The sequence below is a fragment of the Ailuropoda melanoleuca genome, chromosome 2 (genome assembly GCF_002007445.2).
Source record: "Ailuropoda melanoleuca isolate Jingjing chromosome 2, ASM200744v2, whole genome shotgun sequence".
Taxonomy (NCBI): Eukaryota; Metazoa; Chordata; class Mammalia; order Carnivora; family Ursidae; genus Ailuropoda; species Ailuropoda melanoleuca.
Genome location: NC_048219.1, coordinates 87145911 through 87170634, shown reverse-complemented (window position 1 = coordinate 87170634; position 24724 = coordinate 87145911). Strand labels below are relative to the sequence as shown.

At 44.0% G+C, this 24724-nt stretch overlaps 3 protein-coding genes across 3 annotated transcripts; 2 read left to right on the top strand and 1 right to left on the bottom strand.

The window, feature by feature from the left end:
- Positions 1–330: 330 nt before the first annotated feature.
- Positions 331–745, bottom strand: LOC100471319 (histone H4). The gene has a single exon (XM_011217917.3). It carries the CDS (start codon positions 697–699, stop codon positions 388–390), a length of 312 nt encoding a protein of 103 aa, XP_011216219.1. The 5' UTR covers positions 700–745; the 3' UTR covers positions 331–387.
- A 6852-nt stretch (positions 746–7597) lies between these two features.
- LOC100471070 (histone H3) lies at positions 7598–8071 on the top strand. The gene has a single exon (XM_019793752.2). The coding sequence runs from the start codon at positions 7622–7624 to the stop codon at positions 8030–8032; it is 411 nt and encodes a 136-aa protein (XP_019649311.1). The 5' UTR covers positions 7598–7621; the 3' UTR covers positions 8033–8071.
- Positions 8072–9063: 992 nt separating this feature from the next.
- LOC105234948 (histone H2B type 2-F) lies at positions 9064–10843 on the top strand. The gene has a single exon (XM_034643203.1). It carries the CDS (start codon positions 9101–9103, stop codon positions 9479–9481), a length of 381 nt encoding a protein of 126 aa, XP_034499094.1. The 5' UTR covers positions 9064–9100; the 3' UTR covers positions 9482–10843.
- Positions 10844–24724: the final 13881 nt, after the last annotated feature.

Sequence of the window (24724 nt, the reverse complement as noted above, 5' to 3'; positions counted from 1 at the left end):
AACGTAACGACCTGGAAAGGAGGACTCGACCTTGCCCTTGGCTTCGCGGATCTCTACTTTCCACAGCCCAACAATCATGAAGGACAGCGTACCCAGAAGCAAACGGAAATACTGCTTAGATCTGTAACCAGTAGCCTCTTAAGACGGGGGTGGGGGAAGAATCACACCGGAAGCGAAAAAAAGGGCAGTTTAGTAAACAACTTGGATTCAGGTGGCCAGCGATTCAGGGACCATTACCTCCCACTAAACGTGACCCAGACTCCAGCCCAACTCCCAAAAGCAAGGGTCCCTAAGATCTAGCCCAAGCATCCAGCTCTTTTGAAGACTAAATGAGTGGCCCTAAAAAGGGCCGTTGGTATGAAGTATACGCTGAGCCGAAGCGGCAGCTTAGCCTCCGAAGCCATACAGGGTACGTCCCTGCCGCTTGAGGGCATACACCACGTCCATGGCAGTGACAGTCTTGCGCTTGGCGTGCTCGGTGTAGGTGACTGCGTCCCGAATGACGTTCTCTAGGAACACCTTTAGCACACCCCGGGTCTCTTCATAGATGAGGCCAGAGATGCGCTTGACTCCTCCACGCCGAGCAAGGCGCCGAATCGCCGGCTTAGTAATGCCTTGGATGTTATCTCTCAAGACCTTACGATGGCGCTTAGCACCACCCTTGCCTAACCCCTTACCGCCTTTTCCTCTTCCCGACATACTGAGATGAGACTGAAGACAAAACCGCTGCGTTGGTGAGGGCAGCTTTCCCCCTAATATACAAGAGCGCCGGACCAGATTGAGAACAGAAAGCGCGCGGCGGGAAGCCCGCCCCCAGTTGTCCCCGCCCCCGCTCGGCGTTGCGTCATTTCTTCGGGGCGGGTCCCTTCTGCCTGTCTCCTCCCTCCCCGCGGCTCCCTCTAACGGACTCTTGAGAAACGACCAGTTGGCCGTCGTCCCCGGAGAACCGAGGTCCCAATTGCCGGGCTTCCGGGGCCCGCAACTGTACTCGCCTTTGTGTCCCTTCATTTGTGGACTCTCGCAGGGCGTAAGATTTAGGCTGACAAAGGTCTTTCTGGGAGGAGAAGGCGAAAGGAAGAGCAAATGGAGTCGAGAGACGGGAAGGACGGCGCCAGCGCCGGGTCTGTTCCCGACGAGAGCGTCACAGGCTTCCGACGCACCGTTACATAAAACTGCAACAAAGGCAGGTCCGAGCCTTTGGCAGACCCGGGAGGCCATGTCCGGAGCAGCGGCGCCTGGGGTGTGTGCGGAGCGCGGGGAGGGAGACGTGGCCGTAATTTCTGAGTCTAGTCTGATTTGTTGTTATGGGGCAGGGAATTTCACCTCACCCAGGAGAAAGCAGATCTTAGGAACATTGGTTTCACTCTATTTGCAGGCCTTCTCGTGGAGGTCAGTGAACCCAACGCGCTGTCATCCAAAGCTCTGCTAAAAGAAGCAATATATATAGAAAAAAGACAAGGACGTTCTCCGTTTCTACAGATCTTCTAAAATCGACCCCTGCTTTCAGCCAGAAATCAGTGACAAAATTGTGTCCCCATGGACGCCCCACGTGGAGCCAGCAAAGTTTGCTGAATTGGGTTTCTCAAGGGGAAATCTCCATTTTGAAAATCATTACCGGAAACTCCCCGATGAAGTTATTAGGGTCCTTCAGTGATAGCATGTTTGTTACAGTACCAGGGCCCTCTGTAAGGACAATCCACCAGAAGATGTGGTTTCTGCATCAGAAAGAATGATCTTTTTTCTGAGGGATGTGTATTACCTTAAATCTTATATGCCTTTTTTCCTCTCTCCTGTGGCTCTATCTTCTGTATGCTAATGAGTCCCAATACTATATCTTTATCCAGACTTCTAGGCTCCAGACCTATAGATCCTCCGGGTTATTCTTTAGTAGTTTTAAACTAAAAAATGTCAAAATGCTTAAACTTCAAAGCTCCAAGGTGTGACTCTAATAGCGGCTGAGGGAATTCATTCTCTTCCTTCTTCCCCAGCCATAAACTTTGTTCTCTGCTCATTGAATGGTGCCACCATGCATCACTTGCTCCCTGGGATTCACAATGATGTTGATTACAAAAATTAAATGAAAGGAATGTTGACAAGGAAGGTACCTTTAAAAAATAGCCTCTTTCTTTTTTTCTCTTTCTCTCTTTTTTTTCTCTTCTTTCTTTCTTTCTTTCTTTCTTTCTTTCTTTCTTTCTTTCTTTCTTTCTTTCTTTCCCCAGACAGGCTGTATGTTAGGTGAAATGTGAGCATTCTGTCCTATTTTCCCCATAAACCAGAGATAGTAAGTGTCCTGTGGCCTGAACTTAACAACAAAAACCAAGTAATTTACTTTTCTCGTGGAAAAATTTCTGAGCTGCTTTTAGGTGGAAAAGGGGAGGTCAGAGAGCCCCTCCTACATCTGTTGTTTCTCAAGTAACTCCAGCTCAAAATAATTAATATACCAAATGGCATATTTGGGGGTGGTATGTTCTGAACCCCTGCAAACTGAGATCTGCTGTAGAGGAGACAAAATTTTACCTCTACCCACTTAGAGTTTTTGACTGGGCCTGATAATTATATTGACACAAGACGGATTAAGGGGAGAAAAGCATAGAAGTTTATTTACTCTGTGTTTTATTTGACTTTGGAGTCCTCATAAGGAAATGAAGACCCAAAGAAGCAGTTAGATTTGACGGCTTATATACAGCATTGGACAGAGTAGTAAATCATGAAAATGTCACAAGACGGAAGGGCTTTAGCTAGGGCAGTTAATGGTGGAAAAATAACTAGGAAGATAAGGGTTAGTTTAACAAAGGTTTCTTTGTGCAGATTTCTCTTGGCTTCAACTCCCCATCCTGGGTGAAAAGAATGTTGTTTTCCTCGTGGTATAGGGACGACATCTTCCATATGGGGGTTTTGTCTCCCGTTTTTAGGAAAGAAACAGAGGTCAGAGAACACTTTTTGCACCTGCTGTTTTTCAAGTGCCTTTAGCTTGAAATAATCCATGGGCCAAATGGCATAATTTAGGGGTAGCATATTCTGCCACTGACGGGGTTTGGAACACGCTACCCCACAACATAGCACCTTAGCATATTAAATATTTGCAGCTGAAGAAATCTTGAGAAAAGGACATAAGCCCGAAGGTCACTCTACCCCTCTTGTGCCTTCTCTATATGACTAGAGGGATAGATGAGGACGAAAGGAGCATCTTTATCTCTAAAGACAAAGGGACCTATGGAGGAACTCGAACAAACAGGCCTTGCTGCCTCCCCTGGTTTATTAGAGCGACCTCAGACTCCTTAACCTACTGCATTTCTGCAGGAGCGCCCACAGTTCTTCATAGCCAGCATAAACATACTCAGGTCGAACTGTTTCCTTGGGTCATTTCCTTATGAAGGTCCCCGTGCCACATAAAACTTGTATTAAGTAAATTTGTGTGCTCTTCCACTGTTACCCTGTCTTTGTTGGTTTAATTTTCAGACCCAGCCAGGGACCCTAAGAGGACCTTGGAAAACTTTTTCCTCCCCTATGCCACCCTTCATTTTACAGGACAAGAAGTGGTGCTAAGGGGGAAAGGAGAAGTTCTTAACCAACGAGCAAGATGTGGAGGGAATGACTTTATCTCAGAATGGAGTGAAGGAAAGAAGCTCAAAAGCCCATGGCTTCTGAATTTGGTCCAGGGCTATCAGCCACTTAAGATGAAAGGCAATCATTTCACTCATATGTGGAATTTGAGAAACAAACGAATGAAGAAGGAAAAAAAAAGCAAGACAAACCAAAAACAGACCCTTAACTATAGAGGACAAACTGATGGTTACCAGAAAGGGGGGAGGGCAGAGTGCAATAGGTGCAGGGGGTTAAGAGTACACTCATCTTGATGAGCACCGAGCAATGTATGGAATCGTCGAATCACCGTACCATACACCTGACACGAATATAACACCGCAGGTTAAACTGCACTGGAGTTAAAATTTAAAAATAAAAATTAAAAAAAAAAAAGATGAAAGCAGGCACATGGCCTGCCCACCCCACAAACCAAAGATTCAGTCTCATCTTGAGGGTACTTGAAGCCCTGGAGGTGCCTGCAGTCAAAGACTGAACACAAACTGTCTTCCTGGAACGTATAATTGAGGCCATTACTTTTATATTACAAATACATGCCCATACATAACATATTTTTCTTTTACCTGCTTATTTCTCGTGGCAAGTGTTAAGCTTCATATGCTCTTTCCCCTCCTCTCTTGGCACTAAATAATGAACCTTCAGGGCTCAATCTGGAAACTACAGATTCTTATTATTTCTGGTGAAGGAAATTCAGAGATATTAGGAGGAGAAAATCCTCCCTTTTCCCCACAGTGGCAGCAAGCAGGGGTTCTACTGCATTATCAGTTGACTTCTGATACAGTAGTGCCTTGAGGACACTCACGGGGTCACTCTATTGTCCAGTGTGGAGACTGGGTGAAATCAAATGATTATGGATCTGAATTCTGTTATTAAAGGTGACTTCTAAGTGCTGGGGAGCAAGAATTCCCTGCCCCCATCAAGGTCCTTCTACCTAGACTAAGAATCAAATTGACATGGGACAGATTAACAGGAGAAAATCAAATTTAATTTTGTATGTACAAGGAATGCACACAGACATGGAAATGCCAAAGACAGGTAAAATGAACTAAGGAGAAGGAGTAGGGCCTGGGACTTCAAAGGGAAGGAACGCAGTTCACAGGAAGATGAAAAAAGTAAATGTTTGGTAAACACACGTGTGCTGGGCCACTCAGAAACAATGGGACACAGAGGACTTTGATCCAACAGGCCTTGCTAGGTTCCTCCCTGCCTACCAGACTTAGTTCATAATGTATGATGTAGTTATTCACGGTGACAGCTCTCTTCCTGAAGCCGGTCTTCCATCTCAGTTCTTTTCAGGTAGTCGTGGGGAAGGTAAAGAGCTTTTCCTGTGTCTGCTGGGTTTTTGGTTGCTTTTTAAACTGGAAATAATCTTCATGCCTGCCCTTGGCATCTGTAAATAACAAATTGTTCTATTCTGAGGCTAGCCAGAAGAAGACTCTTGGAATTTTCTTATTCTCTATATTATAGAGGTAAAATACATCCCACGGCTTGGATTCTATATGAATATACATTGCAGGGGAGCAAAATTTTGCTCCCCCAAAAGGTGTTTCTTTGGCACATGGATTATTTCAGGCTGATTATTTTTAAGAAAAAGAAGACTCAAAGAAGATTTTCTTTTGGCCTCCCTCCTAACGGCTTGAAAGAATTCAGACAGAGGACCTGCTCGAGGAAGGGAACTATCACATAGATATTTACTGCACAGTACAACCTAGGTGTGGTAGACAGCGAGGAACCCAGCAGAGGCTGCTTGCTGAAACTCTTTACTAAACCCCATTATTTATAAGTGGCCCAGCAAACATTTGTTTACCAAACACTCGTTTTATCTTCTTGTAATGGTCTTCCTTCCCTTCGCAGTCCCAGACCCCAACTGATCCCTTTCTTAGCTATGGATGGCATATAAACTTCAATTGCCTGACTGCCTGGGGACCTCATATTCTTATATGATTTTCTCCTGTTAGTCAGGTTCATGTCAATTTAATTCTTAGACCAGCCCAAAAAGCTTGAGGAGTAAGGTAAGTTTTTCCTCCCCAACAACAGCTTGAGAATCTTCTTCTTACCTAAATGAATGCCAGCCAAGAACGCGTATATTTAAAAAGAACACCTCAAAGAAATGTGACACCTGTGTGGGGGCTTTGGGCTGCCATCCAGACCCGCGGTGGTAGTTTCCTCTTCCAATGATAATAGTTCAGTGGAGAAGTTTGAGAAACATTGAGGAATTTGATTGCATGATGGGAAAATGCTTCACTGCTTTAAAATGTGCCCCAAGCCTGATGAAACTAGAAATCCATTATAATTTCTTTCTTCTGCTTTAGGATCTTATGCAGGCCTTCTTACTTGTCCGGGACAAGCCATAATTTCTCTGAGACTCTGTTTTTTTTATCTGTGAAATGAGGAAAGTAACATCTATTTCAGAGTTGGTATTAAATGGGACAGTGTATGTGGAAGAATTTTTAAATACGTTTTAAATACGAATATGTTAGCCATCATTACAGAACAACCACAGGAAGGCGTACCAGTTGTTCACATCAGTTGCACTTTTGCAGGACATCTTAGGTCTCCCTAGAGCAGGAGACTGTGCTGCCCACAGGAACTCCTGAAGATATGAAGATAAGTTTCTAGCTCGTTTAGTGTTCAGGAAATCTCCTCAAAATAACTTTTATTTTGCCTTCAGCAGGAAGAGGATCATACTGACACCACGGATTAAGTTTTCAGTTTGTTGGGCTTGATTGTGTTCACAGGTTTGAGTTTTATAAGGTCTGGATGCAAAGCTTTTTCAATAGAAGGAGCATATGATTAAAATTTTTATATTAACTATTCACACTTTCAAGCGTTACTACCTTACATGACTTGTTTTATGACATGTAATTTTCTTTTTTTTTTTTTTTTAAAGATTTTATTTATTTATTTGATATAGACAGCCAGCGAGAGAGGGAACACAGCAGGGGGAGTGGGAGAAGAAGAAGCAGGCTCATAGCAGAGGAGCCTGATGTGGGGCTCAATCCCAGAACGCCGGGATCACGCCCTGAGCCGAAGGCAGACGCTTAACCGCTGTGCCACCCAGGCGCCCCATGACATGTAATTTTCTGAGCGATACTTCAAAGCATATGAAATAACTAAAAAGCAGAGGATCTTCGATTTCCCTATAGAGAATAGAAAAAAATGAAACTTTTACGTGAAACTTCTAGATGAAACTACTTTATTGAAGAAAATATGTTAGCAACTCGGCAATCAATGAATAATTTATTTGCTTTGAAACTTTTTTATAGCTTTTAATCTGACTGATAAGCAAGTTGACTATTTAGAAACTAATCACCATTGTGAAGGAGAAATTAACGTTTCCGGTCTTATATTCCTTTATCAGAAGCGTTTCGTCTACAGGACCTAATGGGCCATTGATGGATTGAGGGGAGGGAACAGCATTCCAAGATGAAAAAGCTAAAGAAAGGCTGAAGGCTCTATCCTGCAAATTGGTGCTGATGAGCACACGACTTCGGCGTAGTTCCGAAGTTGGGTAAATGTAAATTCAATTTTTGGTTCCTTCAACTACGTATTGTTTTGTTGAGTCACCGTCGTACTGTAATGCAACTAACGCTCTTAGCACAGTGTCAAGCGCTAAATAAATGTTAGCTACGGGATCGGAGTTACAGTAACTCTTAACTGGAAACGTAGGCTGAAACCTAGTTCGTGGGAAGGCAGGCTTTTTTTCCGAAGGAACCCGTTTAAAATATAAACCCCAAGCTTGCGAAAACACTTTAAAAATTGCTCTTACAAAAATGACACCAATTTAAAGGAAAGGTCTAAAAAGAAAAACATCCGTGATCGCTAAGATTACAGAAAAGTACGGAAAAGCGAATAAGGGAGAAAGATTAGCATAACAATCTACCCGAGAAAATAGGATTGAATTCTAGCCAATGAGATCACATTCTGAAGGTTCCTCACTCTCCTGGCCCAATCAAGACAAGGCTACGTCTATAAATAAGACTGCCTAGCACTTCTGTCATAAAGCCAGTGAGACGTCATGGCTCGTACGAAGCAGACCGCCCGCAAGTCGACCGGTGGGAAGGCCCCGCGCAAGCAGCTGGCCACCAAGGCGGCCCGCAAGAGTGCGCCGGCCACGGGCGGCGTGAAGAAGCCGCACCGCTACCGGCCGGGCACCGTGGCCCTGCGCGAGATCCGGCGCTACCAGAAGTCCACGGAGCTGCTGATCCGCAAGCTGCCGTTCCAGCGGCTGGTGCGCGAGATCGCGCAGGACTTCAAGACGGACCTGCGCTTCCAGAGCTCGGCGGTGATGGCGCTGCAGGAGGCGAGCGAGGCCTACCTGGTGGGGCTGTTCGAGGACACGAACCTGTGCGCCATCCACGCCAAGCGCGTCACCATCATGCCCAAGGACATCCAGCTGGCTCGCCGCATCCGCGGGGAGCGGGCTTAAGGCCTGGTGTTTTTATGTAGACCATCTAAAGGCTCTTTTCAGAGCCACCCACGTTTTCATGAAGAGCAGCTGTACAATTTTTCGCCTGGCGCGGGTGTGTTCTCATGCATCGCTGTACTGGATGGAGGGATCAGGGGAAGCTCGCACGTGTCGGGTAGTGAGATAATAGAATCCAGGTCTGACCTTTAGTCGGCTGGCGTGCTGGAGGGAAGACCTGAAACAGTTTGTAGGTCGTTCTTGCCAAACCTTTTTATAGGCGGAGTTAACTAAAGTCTAGAGCGTCAACCTTGCTACTGTGAGGAAAAATTTGCAAGAGGGTGGACGCTGCTCTACCAGTCATTTGTAACGTTACAAGCTGTTAGCACAGAACCTTAGCACAAATCTAGGTACAGAAATTAAGTGGGAAAGCTGTCATGTGGTTTGTGATAATACCTGGGATGGGAATCTGGGTTTATCAACTAGATTTTTACAGTTAGAACTAAGCCGATGTACGTCCCTGTTTAAATACTGAAGACTTCCTGGTTTGTGTCTAAGGGTTGTGCAGGCAATTACCTAATACCTTCCTCGTTGCATAATACAGGCGGCTCAAATTTGAGGGAAATACCGGATTTTTTTTTTTTTTGAGATGTGGGTTTAAGGTATTCTAAAAACCAGAAGCAAAACAAACTTTCACAAAGCGTAGGGAAGTAAAACGGCGCAAAAATAAGAAAGTTGTCTTTAGCTGTTTCTTCAGATCTCTTCCTTACGCAAGACTACAACTGAAATGTGGAAAACCAGCCCCAAACACCCCAAACAGGTGAAACTACATAATTTATTGGTTAGCCTGAAATGGAACATTTTGATTGGCTAAGAAGACATTTACTCTGCTAGCCATTAAGGAAGCGCGAGCCGGAGCTATTATTTATGTGGACTCCACCCCCACCATGACGACATTGTTGGAAATTAACCAATAGAAATGCAGTCCTGTGCGAGCCTTCATTTGCATACAAGCTCTATAAGTAGCGCACAACCAAGCGCCTTGGAAGTAGTTCGGATCGTTTTTGGCGTGTGGCGTTTCTTCTTGCAAAAATGCCTGATCCAGCAAAGTCGGCTCCCGCACCTAAAAAGGGCTCTAAGAAGGCGGTTACGAAAGTGCAGAAGAAGGACGGCAAGAAGCGCAAGCGCAGCCGCAAGGAGAGCTATTCCGTCTACGTGTATAAGGTGTTGAAGCAGGTTCATCCGGACACCGGCATCTCGTCCAAGGCCATGGGCATCATGAACTCCTTCGTCAACGACATCTTCGAGCGCATCGCCGGCGAGGCCTCCCGCCTGGCGCATTACAACAAACGCTCGACCATCACGTCCCGGGAGATCCAGACGGCCGTGCGCCTGCTGCTGCCCGGCGAGCTGGCCAAGCACGCCGTGTCCGAGGGCACCAAGGCGGTCACCAAGTACACCAGCTCGAAGTAAGGGCGCGTGAAGGACGCAATAGAACAGCTATTTTACCCCAACGGCTCTTTTCAGAGCCACTTAATTTGTCATAGAAAGCAGCTGTAAACACTTGCTGGAAGACTTGGCTTTTGGTTAGGTGTGGTGGGCCCGTGTCTCGAAAACCTTTGGGTGATAAAGCTTGCCAGGGGGCTGTTAAAGTCGACCCTCCTACAGTGTGGTGGTGTCACCTAGTGGCATGACTCTTGCTGGTAACAAAAAACCTAGCCCTCAAAATGGTCTCTACCTAGATCTACTGAGTCCGCGATGGGAAGTTAGATACAGGTAACTGAGCAAGCAGGTTTGCTATAGTTTTAAAGTTTTCGGCTCTTTGTTTTGTTTTTTTTTGGTAGGGGATTCTGTACTAAATTTCTCCGCCCATAAATGTCAACACCGTTTGTTTTTTCTAATAAGTGAGCTGGATTTGTTTTCCTTAGCATACAAATGGAAATCCCTCCGTTCCCCACTCCCCACTGTCTTAACCTTCGTAAAAAAAAAAAAAAAAAGTTTCTAGGCGTCTGTCACGAACAACGCGCAATAAAGCCATATGCTTTAGTCTGTTGACCTACGTGTAAGTGCCGACCTAGCCCCATCCTTCAGCCAGGTAGAGACTTTGCCCCCCACCCCTTGGGACATTTAGTAATATCTGGAGACCGTTGTCTCTTGGGAAAGGATGCTAACTAGCATTTAGTGGGTAAAGGCCAGGGATGCTGATTAACATCCCAAAATGCATAGGAGAGCCCCCACAGCCAAGACTTCATCTCGTCTGTAACCTCAATCCTTGCGCGGCAGCTGGTAGACCCAGCGCCCAGACTTCCTTTCCGTCGGGATTTAATTCTCATTTGGGTCAAACCTTCCCCCTGCCCCACTACCTGGTCAATGTTATTGCTCTTGGTGAAAGCTGAGCAGAACGAAGATTTACTGTGATTGCTTACAGGAAAATTCTCCAGGGCAAGGAAGTTGTCTTCTGTAACAAAGTTTTCTGGTTGTAAGAACCACCTTGGTGCTTGCTAAACACATTCCCAGGTGCCTCTCCTGGAGCTTCCCAATAAAGTCAGGACGGAGGTGAGGACCGGGGAGGTGGTTTTTAGTGTTCTCAGGTGTATTTAAAAAGTCTGGAGCGCGTGATGTGCAAATGGCCACAGTTAACATATGGGATGAATTTCTAAAGACCCCTTAGTTCAAAACTTGTGTAATTCAAGACTGAGCCGGACAGAGGCTGGTGAATGTTTTACCAAATAAAAGGTCCCCTTAAGGTAAAAGGAAGAATCTTAGTTTCCAGTTCATTTGTCAAGGCTTGAAATTAAGCCTTTCCTAATAAATGTTAAGGAATTTGCTTGTCAAGTTTGTGCTTAAGATGAATTTTACTTATACCGTAAGAGTCCAAATTTACATCCAATTAAAGTTACATAAAATGGGCTGTATATGATTTCTTTCACTGGAAAATGAAGATTTTTCTGAGTCATTTTCCCTGGTGAGAGGAATGACTCACTGAGAATTTTAATTTCCCAGTGAAAGAAAAGAAATCATTATACAGCACGTTTTATAGTTGGAAAAATTAGTAAATGAAAAGGCCAGGGTGTCTGTCTTCTCCGTCAAGCCAGAGACTCCATCTGGTCTCCTCCCCTAGGATCCTGAAGGTTCTCTTCTCCCTGAGGACTAGCAAGTGACCCTTGTTTCTTATGGTCTTTGGAAGTTGTTAAAGCATTGTCAACTGGCTCACCTTAATCAAAAGCTATCGTTAATTACTCATGCCTGAAGGATTAAGCCCCCACACCTTATCCTGAAACCAAAGGCCTGCAGCCATCTGGCGGAAAGTTCCCTTCAATTGCTTATTTTCCTCAGATCCCTAGCAGAACCAAACTGCAGTACCCACTGTCCTATAATGCCTCTTAAGTTTCTCTTTCTTTGTGCTTTTGTTAGGCGGTCCTTCTAAACTGTAGTACTTTCTGTTGCTCTTGCAACTACTCAAAGCCTGTCAACCTGCCAGTTCTTTGAAACTGTTGTTCAAATCTTGCTCCGTGAAGCCTTCCCATCCCATTCTAGATCACAGGAAGCCTTTCTCCTTTTAACTCTTAAGGCTTTCTTTGTTCCTCGCCCAGTGAATTTGCAATTAACTGTAGCATTGTGAACTGGGTAGCCTTTTTCCTTAATTTTTTTTCATTGTTTTTACATGTTCTTCTTTGTCTTCTAATAGAAGACAGGGTTTACTTTCTTAAAATACTGCTTGGGAGCTTCCACAAAGGCTGTTCTGGTGACCATTATAAAATAGCAGCTCAGGGCATCTAGGTGGCTCAGTTGGTTAAGTGACTGTCTCTTGGCTTCAGTTCATGTCATGATATCAGGGTCATGAAATCAAGCCCTGAGTTGGGCTCCGAGCTCAGCTGCTGAGTCTGCTTGAGATTCTCTCACTCTCCTCCCTCCTATTTTGCCCCTCCCCCCTCTGGTGCTCTCTCTCAAATAAAATCTTAAAAAAAAAAAAAATCTCAGTGAAAGTTTGTTGACTGATTGCCCAGACCAGAGAATGCTAGAAAATTGGTCTGAAGGTGGTACGTTCATGTACTCCGAAAACCTTCACTTTTTCCTAAATTTTCTTGCTCCTTTAACCTGAAACACTCATTTATAATAATTACTGACCCAGTTAAAACAACTGTTGGAGATTAAAAACTCCTAAGAGGGGCAGAAAGAGTTCTGCACTTCGTTTTGGCCACATAGGTACATTGGATGAAGGGAAGCAGTCAAGTACCTATGTGGCCAAAACGATGGGATTCTACTGGAACTTTTTAGCCTAGTTTAGATGCTGCTTTTCCAGTGTTGCAAACAATGGTCAGATGCATTCCAGAAGAAGAAAAAAGTTTGTGCTATGAAGATAGGGAGCTTTAAATATCAGATCCAGTGAGCACTGCAAATAGGCTTGGTCTGGGTCAGGTTAAATGTCATTAAGATTGGTTAGTCATTATTTCAAGGACTGGGGAATGGACTGCGGTATCTCAACCTACAAACATGACAGTTTAATCTTGTCATAATTTTTAGACAAATACCTCATTTTAAAACTGGGTACATTTCCTAAAAGTGAGCTAAGAATCAAACCACTTAAATTCAGATGACCATAATTCAAGCACAGGACAACAGATGGGAAATAAGTTATATGATCTCTTTGAGGGGTATAAAGTAGGCATTATGAAAGAATGTCAGTCTTAAGGAACAAGACTGTTTTGGAGAATTACTTGATAGTGATTTTTTTTCTACATTTTTTAACTATAACTGAGCTATCATATGATTTGGCAAAAATAGAAAACTTGATTTAAAAAAATTCCAGGGGCGCCTGGGTGGCACAGCGGTTAAGCGTCTGCCTTCGGCTCAGGGCGTGATCCCGGCGTTCTGGGATCGAGCCCCACATCAGGCTCCTCCACTATGAGCCTGCTTCTTCCTCTCCCACTCCCCCTGCTTGTGTCCTTTCTCGCTGGCTGTCTCTATCTCTGTCGAATAAATAAATAAAATCTTTAAAAAAAAAAAAATTCCAGATCCCATACTGCCAACATGAACAAACTTTTGAGATATAAAACCAGGGCATGTTTTCTTTTCATGTGTAATCAAATAAATATAACAAACATAATATTAGCAAAGCAATGAGATGGATAAAAAGATGTAAATACATCTAATAGAAGGGATTACATGAGTATAAAAATGATTACAATTCAAGGCAAAATGTGTTATTCCCAAAAGTGGGGGGAAGGAGGAAATGTTATGAGTTAAGGAGAATGATAGGTTGCATCTGGCTGGAGGGTTCAGGAACATTCCATGAGGAGAACTTATATGTGCCAGGTCCTATGTGGGTGATGGGGATATATAGGTGTCCTCCTTCCCAAGTCCGTGAGGTTCCTCTGGAATACTGCTTGTAACCAATATATCAAATGGCCTCTGGGAGTTTTCTTAAAGTTTTAGTTTTATCCAATTTTATTTATTTGCCAGAGAGAGAGCACGTGCTCAAGCAGAGGGAGAGGCAGGAAGAGGGAGAAGCAGGCTCCCCATTGAGCAAGGAGCCCGATGAGGGACTCGATTCCAGGACCCTGGGATCATGACCTGAGCCGAAGGCAGATGCTTAACCGACTGAGCTGCCCAGGCGTTGCATTAAAAATTTTATTTTCACAGACGATTTTATGTCATTATATTGAAAAGCTCTGGCTGCCCCTCCTGCCTACAAAACAATTCAAGTCCCATCGTTCTTGGCTCACAGCATCTCAAACCTGTGGAAACTTTGCTCACCATAGTCCTAGCTTGAGAGAAATTCGATTTTCTTGTTCCCTGTGAGATTAATTTTCTCTGGGGAGGTGACTATGATAGGGTGAGTGAAAAATAAGCCTTTTCTTAGCCACCTATGATTTATCAGAAAATGCCGTTGACTCAAAATGTGTCAAGTCTCCAAACACACCTGGACAGCTCCACTGCTGCCCCCCCCGCCCCGCCCTAAGCCACCAACACATCCCTAAAAGCAACAGCTTTTGGACTGGTCTCCTTGCTTTTTTTTTTTTTTTTAAAGACTTTATTTATTTATTTGACAGAGAGAGAGAGAGAGAGCCAGTGAGAGAGGGAACACAAGTAGGGGGAGGGGGAGATGGAGAAGCAGGGTCCCCACCGAGCAGGGAGCCCGACATGGGGCTCGATCCCAGGACCCTGGGATCAGGCCCAGAGCCGAAGGCAGACACCTAACAACTAAGCCATCCAGACACCCCTGGTCTCCTTGCTTCTGCCATCTACCCTCTCTATTTTCCACAAAAGAGCTGGAGTAAACTTCTGGAAACATGAGTCAGATCCTGTTCGTCCCACATCGGTAATCCCTCTTCTCCCCATATGAACACCCCCCCCACCACCACCTCTGCCAACCATGGCTTCAGCGTGAAGGCCGCATCCTTATGCTGGCGGGCGTACACCTCCTGTCTTCCCACTCTCCCTTCTGCTTGCTCCACTTCGTCACACTTGTCTCTCGTTCTTCCTGAATACGCCAAGGCCTTACTATCTCAGGGCCTTTCTACTTGCTATTTCCTCTTCTGGAAAGGCTCTTCCCCAGATACTTACATGACTGGCTTCTCATGTCTTTTAGGTTTCTGCTCAAAGGATACCTTAACATCTTATCCTTGAGGACTTCCTTGAGCAGCCCACTTCCTCCTCCCCCAACTTCATGATACTTTTTATTCCCCTATCTTTCTTAATTTTCCTCCATGTACCATCTGATACTAATGTGTTTATTTATTTATTACTGAATCAGAGCCTGCTACCCATAAAAACTATTCTTACCTGCTTACTGTAACTCTATGCTTTCTGGATGCTTGGCTTCTTGGTTTAGAAGCTAATTTACCAGCTTCTTTTGTATCTAGGTTTGTTCATAAGACAAAATTCTGGGACAATGAAATATGAATGGAAGTGATATATATTATTTCTAGTTTGTGCCCTAAAAAGGAAAAGGTATGTGCTTCCCTTGCCTTTTTTCTCTTTCCTCTGGCTCAATTGTAGAAGTGATGGCAGAAACTGTGGCAACCACCTTGGACCCAGAAACAGAAATCTTGTGATAAGGATGGCTGAAGTGCCCTCCTAGCCCTGGACTATGAAATGAGAGATAAAGAGATTTGTATCTTCTTTAAGCCACTGTTTTTTTAAAGATTTGTTACAATAATTTAGGCTGTACTCTGACCCATTGTCTGACTCTCTTCTTACCTTCCCAGAGTAAGTCCTATAAAAGCAGGTACTTTTTATTTTTTTATCCCCATCATCTAGAACTGTATCTGGAATGTGGTAGGTGCTCAGTAAATATTTCTGGGATGAATGGATGGATGAGGGAATAGTAGTTGAAAGGGATGGCAGAGCTCGAAGACTTGGATTTAACAAAAAAGGATTGATTCAAAATCCGTCGCCCTCTGAATGGGGAACAGCACAATATACAGTGAAGGTCTAGGTGAGGTTGCAACAACCATGGTCCGCAAATCAGTTTAGAAGCTTCACAGTGTAAGTCGTTGGATATTTATACTAACCTATACTAATTCAGAAGCAGTAAGAGGGTAAAAGAAAACTTTTTTTTCCTCTACTACTCTCAGTACTTCTGGCCACCAAGTGTGCGGGTTCTCCACACCAAGCAATTACGACACTAACTACCCGGATTTGGACCAGCTACCACAGATTAAGGGCTCAGCCCCATAAGACTGCCCCCCCACTCCAGACACTACTCACAGTAGTGGGTCTCCATGTTACCCACACTTCTGTCAGTCTTGGCTGCAAATCAGGGGGTCCCACCATCCCCTCTTCAGGTTTGATCATTTGTTACAATGGCTCATAGAACTCTGGGAAACATGTTTCCCAGTTATTGTCATGGATACAGGAAAGGTTCCAGACAAAGATGTACACAGGGCAAGGTCCACAAGGGTCCCAGGGGAAGGCACTTCTGTCCCTGTGGAGTTGTGGTGTGCGCCAACCCGGAAGCTTTCTGAACCCCATAGTTTAGGGATTTTTATGGAGACTTTATCAAGTAGACATGATGGATTATTGGCTCCATCTCCACCCCTTCTTCTCCCTGGAGGATGCGGGAGGAGGGGGCGGCTAAAAGTTCCAAGCTTGTAATAATAGCTTGGGCCTTTCTGGTGACCAACCTCCATCCTGAAGCTTCCTAGGAGCCCACCAAAAGCCAACTCTTTAGAACAAAAGACACTTCCCATTACCCAGGAAACCAAGAGATTTAGGAGCTCTGTATCAGGAACCAGGGACAGAGACCAAATACATATTTCTTATTAGTCACAGTCCACCCCTGGTTCTGGCCACAGACCCCTTACAGCAAACTGATTAAAAGTCAAAAGATACTGGCTGAGGGGCACCTGGGTGTCTCAGTCAGTTGAGCAACCAACTCTTGGTCTTAGCTCAGGTCTTGACCTTGGGGTCATGCTGGGCACGGAACTTACTTAAAAAAAAAAAAAAAGATACTGGCTGAAAAGACAGTGTGGTGATGAGTCTTAGCGGTGAGTCCCAGTTTCCCCCCTAAGAGCTATACGACCTTGGGAAAGTGTCTTCACTTCTCTGACTCTCCATTTCTTCCTCTGTAAAATGAGAAAAATAATAGAACCTATCTTATAGGTTTGTTACAAAGATTAAATGAGATAACGTGTTTGAATTGTTGAATCGTTCAGAGTTTTGTTGTTGTTCTTTTTCTTTTACATTATCAAGGGACTGGGTAATAGAAATTATTCTTGAGTGATTTTATTTTATTTTTTTTAGAAATAGCAAGTATGTGTAGAGGACACATTTTAGGATTCGCAGGAGAGTTAACCAAGGTAAAACTCGAATTTCAATCCTCGGCCTAGAGAAAAAACCTAAGAAACCTTTTCATTGTCTAAGGGAGGTGTGTTTCATGGTATTATGGTTGTGGGATGTGTTGAGATGGGAAAGGGGCATAATAGGTCAAGCTTTCTGGATTAGTATACGCAAATAATTTATAGTGGGGAAAAGCAGCGTCTCAGGAACTGGCAGATCAAGTTGACTAAAACTTGTTGAGGCGACAGAGGATTTGAAGACCATGGTTAACAAAATTAGTCATAACTATACTTATACCCACATCATCTGGTATCCAAAGTGGAAAACATACATTTTGAATTCATGTAAATACTGATAAAAACTGACCACGTTTAAGATAACAAATGAAAACTCAACAAGTGTTGAAAAAGTTGAAACCATATGAGACCCATTCACTAATCATAATGCAAGGACATAACGAAAAATATTCTCCTTGATCTATACTGCTAGGAAAAAGCACATGGACTAAAGAGGACATAAAAATAAAAACTATATACTTTTTAGTATACAATAATAATAAAGAGAGCAAGATATATTAAAACTTACATGAAGAGGTCAGAAGAAAATTCATAGCTTTAAAATGTGTTTATGAGAGAATGAGAACTATTAAAAATAATGAAGTAAGCTTTTAACAGAAAAGCTAATAAAGGGACACCAAAACAGGAGGGAAAGTAGAGGAATAAATTAGGATAGAAGCAGAAATGAGTAGATCATACTTCCTCACTCCCCCAAAATAGAATTAACCCATAAGGCCAAAATCTGGTGCTTTGAAAGAAAATTAAAGGGTTAATATTGAAAGAGAAAAAAGTACACTACTATATCGGCAACATTAAATATAGAAGATATTTTAAGTGGTATGTGTATTTTGATACATATATTTGCAAATGTAGACAAAATATTTAATTTGTAATACAAGTGATCAAAGTTGCCCTAAGAAAGGTAGAATGACTAAATAAAAATAGCTGTAGGAGAAACTGAAAATACAGGCAAAGACCTACCCTTAAAAACAGCACCAGGTCCAGAGAGTTTCACCAGACATTGAGGGAAGAGAAGATACTTAAATAAATTGATCAACATAATGGAAAAAAGATTAAAAGCCACATGTAAATACTATGAGGCCAAGACAGCAACAGTTACTGTGAAGTTTAAGTGAAATAGAGGTGGCTGGGTGGTGTGGTTGGTTAAGCATTCAACTCTTGGTTTCAGTTCAAGTCGTGATCTCAGGGTTGTGAGATCAAGCCCTGCATCGGGCTCTATGCTCTGCACAGTCTGCTTAAGACTCTCTCTCCCTCTGCCTCTCCCTCCGGCCCTCTCTCTCTAAAATAAATAAATAAGTCTTTAAAAAAAAAATTGAGTGAAATAAGCCCTGCAAAGCAAATAAAAGAGTTTTTGGTAAATAAAACAAATCCATAGAAGTTAGATATTATGGGCTACAATATAGATTTCAAAGTGGAAATGAAAGATAATTGGGATAAGAAACCACACTTCGAGGAGCTGTTAAGTGCATGGTTAAGACTTGAATTCTAGTGTGTTGTACCCAAAGCCTGTGAAATTTCAAGATGTGACTGAATTCAAGTTAGGAAGTGATTATTTTCTAAAATAAATATGGTACTTACAAACCTGTTGCAAATGCCTATTTCTTCTCTTTAGGCTTTTTTCTGCCCTTTCAGAAGAAATGGTGTTCAAAGTCACAGCCGGACTCCAGAGCTGATTCACTGGAGATCATGCCATGGTTTCTTAGTTATCTTAGTTATCTTCTCAGAGAGAACCATATTTGGGGAATTTATTTCTCCAGAATGTGTAAACCAATTATTTCTAGTGTTTCTTAGAGAGTTTCTCTCTCCATTAACTCACTTATCATGTTTGAGAAACTTTCCCTTTAACACATGCTTCCTCTTCACAATTTATTCTTAAGTGGAGGAGGTAAGGACTAACATGTACTTAGTGTGATATGGAGATGAAATGGGGAAGGCAGAAAGATAAGCTTCTAACCCTTTAGGGATTTGGACCCTACAATTAGAAACAAACCAAGAAATAAGGAATAAAGGACGGCAAACAATTTTATTGGCTCTCGTTTGAGGCCAGTGTGCATTAACAAGGAAGTCTTTAACTTCAAGACTTTATGGAAGCCCAGATTTTCAATTTACTAGAATTTTTTTTTTAACATCCTGCTTTCCATTTCCAAGCTTAATAGACAGTTCTCTTAGTCTTTCAGTTTTTATATTATCCTAACTATGAGATTGGTAATAATCACTTCTTAAGATCTTAACAATACCATTTACAATAACTTACAAAAATGAAAAACCTAGGAATAATCTAACGAAAAGATGAACAAGACTTCTAGGGAGAAAACCATAACACTGTTGAGAGACATTAACAAAAATATAAATAAATGGAGAGTTATACCATGTTCATGAATTGGGAAAGTCAATATTATAATGATGTCAGTATCTCTCCTTCACCCTCACTCCCAAAATCTACATATTTAATGCAATCCCACTCCAAATCCAATAGTCTTCTCAGAAGAATTTGACATAGTTTATCACTCTTTCTTGAGACCTTTCTTCTTCTCTGTTTTCTATTTCATTGGCTATTCCTTGTCAATATCATTTGCTGCCAATTCTTCTACACGTCCTTTAAGATTGGGTACATCCCAGGGTTCAGCCTTAGACCCTTTTCTGTTTTCTATCTGTACTTACTGCTTACATTGTCTCTTGTAATCCCATGGCTCTAATGCCATATATATATATATATGATATATATATATATATATATCATATATATGATATTCTCAAATTTTTATCTCTACTTCATTGTTCTCTGAGCTCCACTCATATTCCATTGTTTTTTCTTTCTTTTTTTTTTTTTAAGATTTTATTTATTTGACAGAGAGAGACAGCCAGCGAGAGAGGGAAAGCAAGCAGGGGGAGTGGGAGAGGAAGAAGAAAGCCCCTAGCAGAGGAGCCTGATGTGGGGCTCGATCCCAGAACGCCAGGATCACACCCTGAGCCGAAGGCAGACGCTTAAGGACTGTGCCACCCAGGCGCCCCCTCCATTGTTTTTTCAACTGTTATACTCAAATGTCAAATAGGAATCTTAGTATGTCCAATACAAAACTTTTGCTTTTTGCTACTCCTCTCTCCCGTTACACCAGCTTGCTCTTTCGCACCTGGTCCCAGTCAATGGAATCAGTTTATTGGTCAGGCCCAAATCTAGAAGTTGTTTCTGATTCCTCTTTTTCCCACATTCACTACATCTAATCAATCAGCAAGCTTTTTATGCACTTCCCACAAAACATATTCCAAATGCGACACTTCTCAGTATCTTCACTGCTCCCTGTAAGTCCAAACTACCTTTGTCTCTCACCTGGATTTCTAACTGCTTTCCATGTTTCCACTGTTGTCCAACCCTTACTGCCCATGGGGTCTGTCTCCAACTGGCCTGGTGGCAGGGAGGACTGTTGAACCACTTCCAGCCAACTGCCAGCTATGCCTACATTCCATGTGGTTTTCAGGAGGTAATTCCTAAATCCAGAAAGCTCTAGAGTTTCTCCCAACTGTGTGGTAGCCAGGAAAGACCTAGAATGGACCCAACTCTTCCCATTTTACCCCAAACCACTTGATATGCTCTGGGGTTTCCTTCTCAGGCTAGGAACACTCTGTCCTGAAAAGGGCCTGAACTTCTGTAGAAGCTCGAATGAGTTGAAGGCTTTACCTGTGGAGCCTAGAAGGTGAAAAACTGACCCACCCTTCTCACAACCAGTTGCTTGTTCTGCTCTTTAACTGTCTCCTCTGGGATACTTAGTTCTGTAAACCCTGGGGATTACAGAATGTGCCCGAGAGCCTTTGTAGGTCCAGCAGTCTTTTGATTGTCCCTGCTGCGTCTCAAAGTGAAGAAAGAACACCCTCCCTCCCTCCGCCAACACCCACCACCCACCACCCTTCTCCCTGCCACCTGCAGCAATCCCTCCAAGGCCTTGTTCTTAGTCCTGGGAGCTTTTGTCATCCGGGATAGGACAGGCCTTGGGGAGAAGCCACGTGATTCCCGAACGCATTTCAGAGCAGCCCTTGAAGAGCTGCGGTCTCCCTGCCCACTGCCAAGCTGGTTCTGCGGGCCCGGGGTCCCTTTCTGGCTCTGACGGTGGTGGAACCGGCAAGAAAGTCATCTGTGCTTGACTGAACGGCCGTCGTTCACTCCCCACCTGTTCCTTCCCCGCCGCGGTCTCCTCCAGCCACCTTTCTCTTGAGTCTCTCGGCAGGTCAGCGCCCGTCCCCTTCCCGCGGTCTCCCAGTCATAGTCCTCCTCTCCGCGGCGTGGCGCCACCGCCGGGTCTGCGAGCGGGCGGGTCGGCCCCCCGGCCTAGAGAGGGGTTATTTAGCTACGCAGTTCCGGGAAGCCGTCCGCCAGCCCGCCCTTTTTGGTTTCCCGCCGTATTTCCTCCCGCTGGCGACCGGGCTCCTTGGGGAACCGGGTCTCACACCTGCCAACCCCGAACAAACAAGTACTTCGGGGGTTGGGGGGCCGCCCACGAGTTGAGTGCTCTTCTGGGTACCGGGACGAATCGGGCATGCACGACTGCTTGCTCTCCTCTACCTGTCCGCCGCCGCTGCCGCCGCCGATCCAGCCTAAAGCCCATTTCTTGCCGCTGCCGGCTCTGGGGAAGCAAAGATCTCTCACCAGGTTTTGGGGAGGGTTGCGGAAAGCGGAAGGCGAGCTTAGCTGGCAATGTGCAGAGGTGGCCACAGGGTGGCGCCAGCGGCCCGCGGCGGGACGCACTCGGAGCACAACGCCTCGGCGCGGTGCCACAACTACGCCTTGGTCTGTCCATCCAGGAGCCGGTTCTAGCCATTAATTAAACGTAGAGCTTAAAAAAGTGTATTCCTGACGGTTAAGAGCTGATTTACAGTAGACTCTAACACGTGCCAGTTAGGGACAGAAATGGTTCATGAGCGTGTTTGCAACCAAGTAAAAATGTGAACACGGATTTACAGTGTCCAGTATTTTTTTTTTTTTGGTAAAAATTAACCAAAAATTATTCTAGATTGTTCAAGAAAATGTATAACACCGACTAATTTCTGTACATTCCTTTTATTTGGAGATGTAATGTTGATCTGTTAGAGGTAAAAAGTTTCATCTCTTGTTCGAAATCAGGCAGAATATGCAACTGAGAAACACTGAATCATGGGTGAATGAGTTATCAACTCCTTCCTTCCCTTTGCTTAGAATACTGAAAATGCAGGGAGACTGCTCTTGGAAGCCAGTTTGATAATTCCCAGCATGCTTTTTATATATCTTAAATACTCTGTGATAGCGTTTGTGCTTTCACAATATTTCCAGCTTCTTGCTTTATGCTTTCTGTAGACTTTTACATCCTCTTTCTGGTTGAATGGAGCTAGATAACTAGTTCTGACCAGCGAGTTGGAAGTGTTGTGTGTCCCTTCTGGGCTGGAGAATTTAATTCCTGGTTTGGGATGCTCCATGCTGTCTTTCAACTCTGGCACAGCTGCTGGCAATGTTCCCGAAAGTGCCACCTTCTTGTTTGACTGGTGTATCATGAATGAATGACAAACCTCTGTTGGCTTAAGGTGCTGAGATTTAGGAGTTGTCACTTTAACAAACTCTAGCCTGTTCTTACACAGCCTAATTCACAGATGAATGGATCAGGTACAGAGCTGTGCATAAGTTTGTTGCCCAGATGAGATAAGATGCAGTATTTTTTACACTCTGCCTTGTTCTCAGGACTCTTCCTCAAGAGCCAAGCTGTTGTTGTTGTGTTGTTGTTGTTGTTTAAATAATAATAATAAAGAAGAGGCAAGGTCTTTACATGAAAATTGCTATAAATTCTGCTTTACCTCTCTGTACCATATACCAGGATTCAGAACATCTCAGCATGGGCCAACATGTTTATTTCTAGTTCCTAGCTTTGCCCTTAACACCCATAAATATGAGAAACATAAAAACTTCCCTGTGGTCTATAGTGCCTTTGTCTCTGACACACAGAGATTTTTTTTATCCTCAGGGCTTAAACAAATCATGATTTGGGATGAGTAAGAGATATGCCTCTCTTTTGCAAACTGTGTGAAGGGTAAGTGGGAAAGAGTAGGTAGAAAAGCAGAACAAGGGGCGCCTGGGTGGCACAGCGGTTAGGCGTCTGCCTTCGGCTCAGGGCGTGATCCCGGCATTATGGGATCGAGCCCCACATCAGGCTCCTCTGCTACGAGCCTGCTTCTTCCTCTCCCACTCCCCCTGCTTGTGTTCCCTCTCTCGCTGGCTGTCTCTCTTTCTGTCAAATAAATAAATAAAATCTTTAAAAAAAGAAAGAAAAGCAGAACGAGCTTGAAACCTTACAGCGGGCCTGTTCTTAGACACACAGCACGGTGGAAGACTGTGCGTGGAAGTTGAGGACTGGGAGCCTGATTCCCTTAAGTGGTCATTGCCAATATGCCTGTAAGAACATCTTCATATATCCCTATGGGTTCACACACCAGGAAGACAGGTCAGTGGGTAAAGCAATCCACGTGTATGACAATAGGGGGCGGTGGTGACTCTGGAGACAAAGTGCTGTATGTTTCTCGTTTCACCATTATTGAATAAAATTCTGTTGATTGATTTCTTGATTTCTGCAAGCAAAATTAGCAGGCTTGTGTTTTGCTTCTAATGCTAACTAGTGAAATTTGAAACCCTGACCTTAAAATGCAAGTCTTCATTATACATAAAAGTACAATCAGAATATATGAAGATGTCCCTTCTCCTTTTCAGATAGAGGGAGAGAGAGCATTTTGCATCATACGCCAGCTCAGTTTGATAAGGTGTTAAGCAAAGGACATTCCCAGGAATATCAGGATGATTCTGTGCAAAATGGAGCCATGTGTGCATATTTTTTACCTACCAATTTGTTTTGTTCTCTGTTAAAATATATGTATGTCCTTAGAAGTGTTATTGGGACAAATGGGTCTTATAAGACTCCAAAAGCGCTATAAAGTTTGCAGTGGCATACAAAATACTCAGACTGGACTCTGGGAGCATATGTTGGACAGAGTTTGGGGTGCAAGATGTTTATTAAGGATGAACCCCTGCGAAAGGATGAGTAAAGAGGTAGGACTGGGCAGTGGAAGAAATCAGACTGCCACAAAAGCTTGATAAAGCCTTGACCAACCCGCTGAGGAGCTCTGGAGCAAACACTGCTCTCAAGCATGTCCTGCTTTGGTCTGAAATGTCCTGTTCAGGCAAGACATGCTGGGTGCTCCAGGAAGGATATGACTTTGGGAGAGCTTGGGTTGTTGGGGTCTCAGCAGGTGACAGTTTGCCTTCTGCTGGGTTTTGCAGTGCCTTCCCTTCTCTCCCTTTAGGCCTCTCTCCACTTGGATCCAGTAATTTCTCTCTGTGTTTCTAGTACTGGACAGAATAAAAATAAAGAGAAGTGAGTCCGTAGGTAGGGACAAGTGTCAGAGACAGGGCACCCAACAACTGTAGAGAAATTGGAGGGCTGGGCACCCACCTGAAGAAAGTATGAGGTGGTACCAGGCCTTGACCAGACCCAGCACCAAGGCTTGGGGAAACAGCAGGTAGGCATCAATTTGGGGGACTCCAAGAACCTCTTCCTGTCACAGCTAGAGGCTAGAAATAAGGGTAGACTGAAGTGCAAATTGTTCAAATCTTAGAGTAGGCAGTTAGGTTCACAGGATACCTGGAGGCCAGCAAAGAGAAAGTCAAGGCCAGCGATTGTGAATGTCAGAGGCCTGTCCCCAGAGCACTCCTTAAGAAGCTGGACTGAACCAGACAGGCCCAAGATGGCAGGTGCCATGACAGGAAACCCCTGGCCAAATAAGGAAGAAAAAGCAAGAAAACCTGCTTCCAATCCTGCCCCCAGTAATGAATATTCCACCCCCTTGT

Coding starts and splice junctions, on each gene's coding strand:
- LOC100471070 (XM_019793752.2), top strand. CDS start 7,622: ATGGCTCGTACGAAGCAGACCGCCCGCAAGTCGACCGGTGGGAAGGCC.
- LOC100471319 (XM_011217917.3), bottom strand. CDS start 699: ATGTCGGGAAGAGGAAAAGGCGGTAAGGGGTTAGGCAAGGGTGGTGCT.
- LOC105234948 (XM_034643203.1), top strand. CDS start 9,101: ATGCCTGATCCAGCAAAGTCGGCTCCCGCACCTAAAAAGGGCTCTAAG.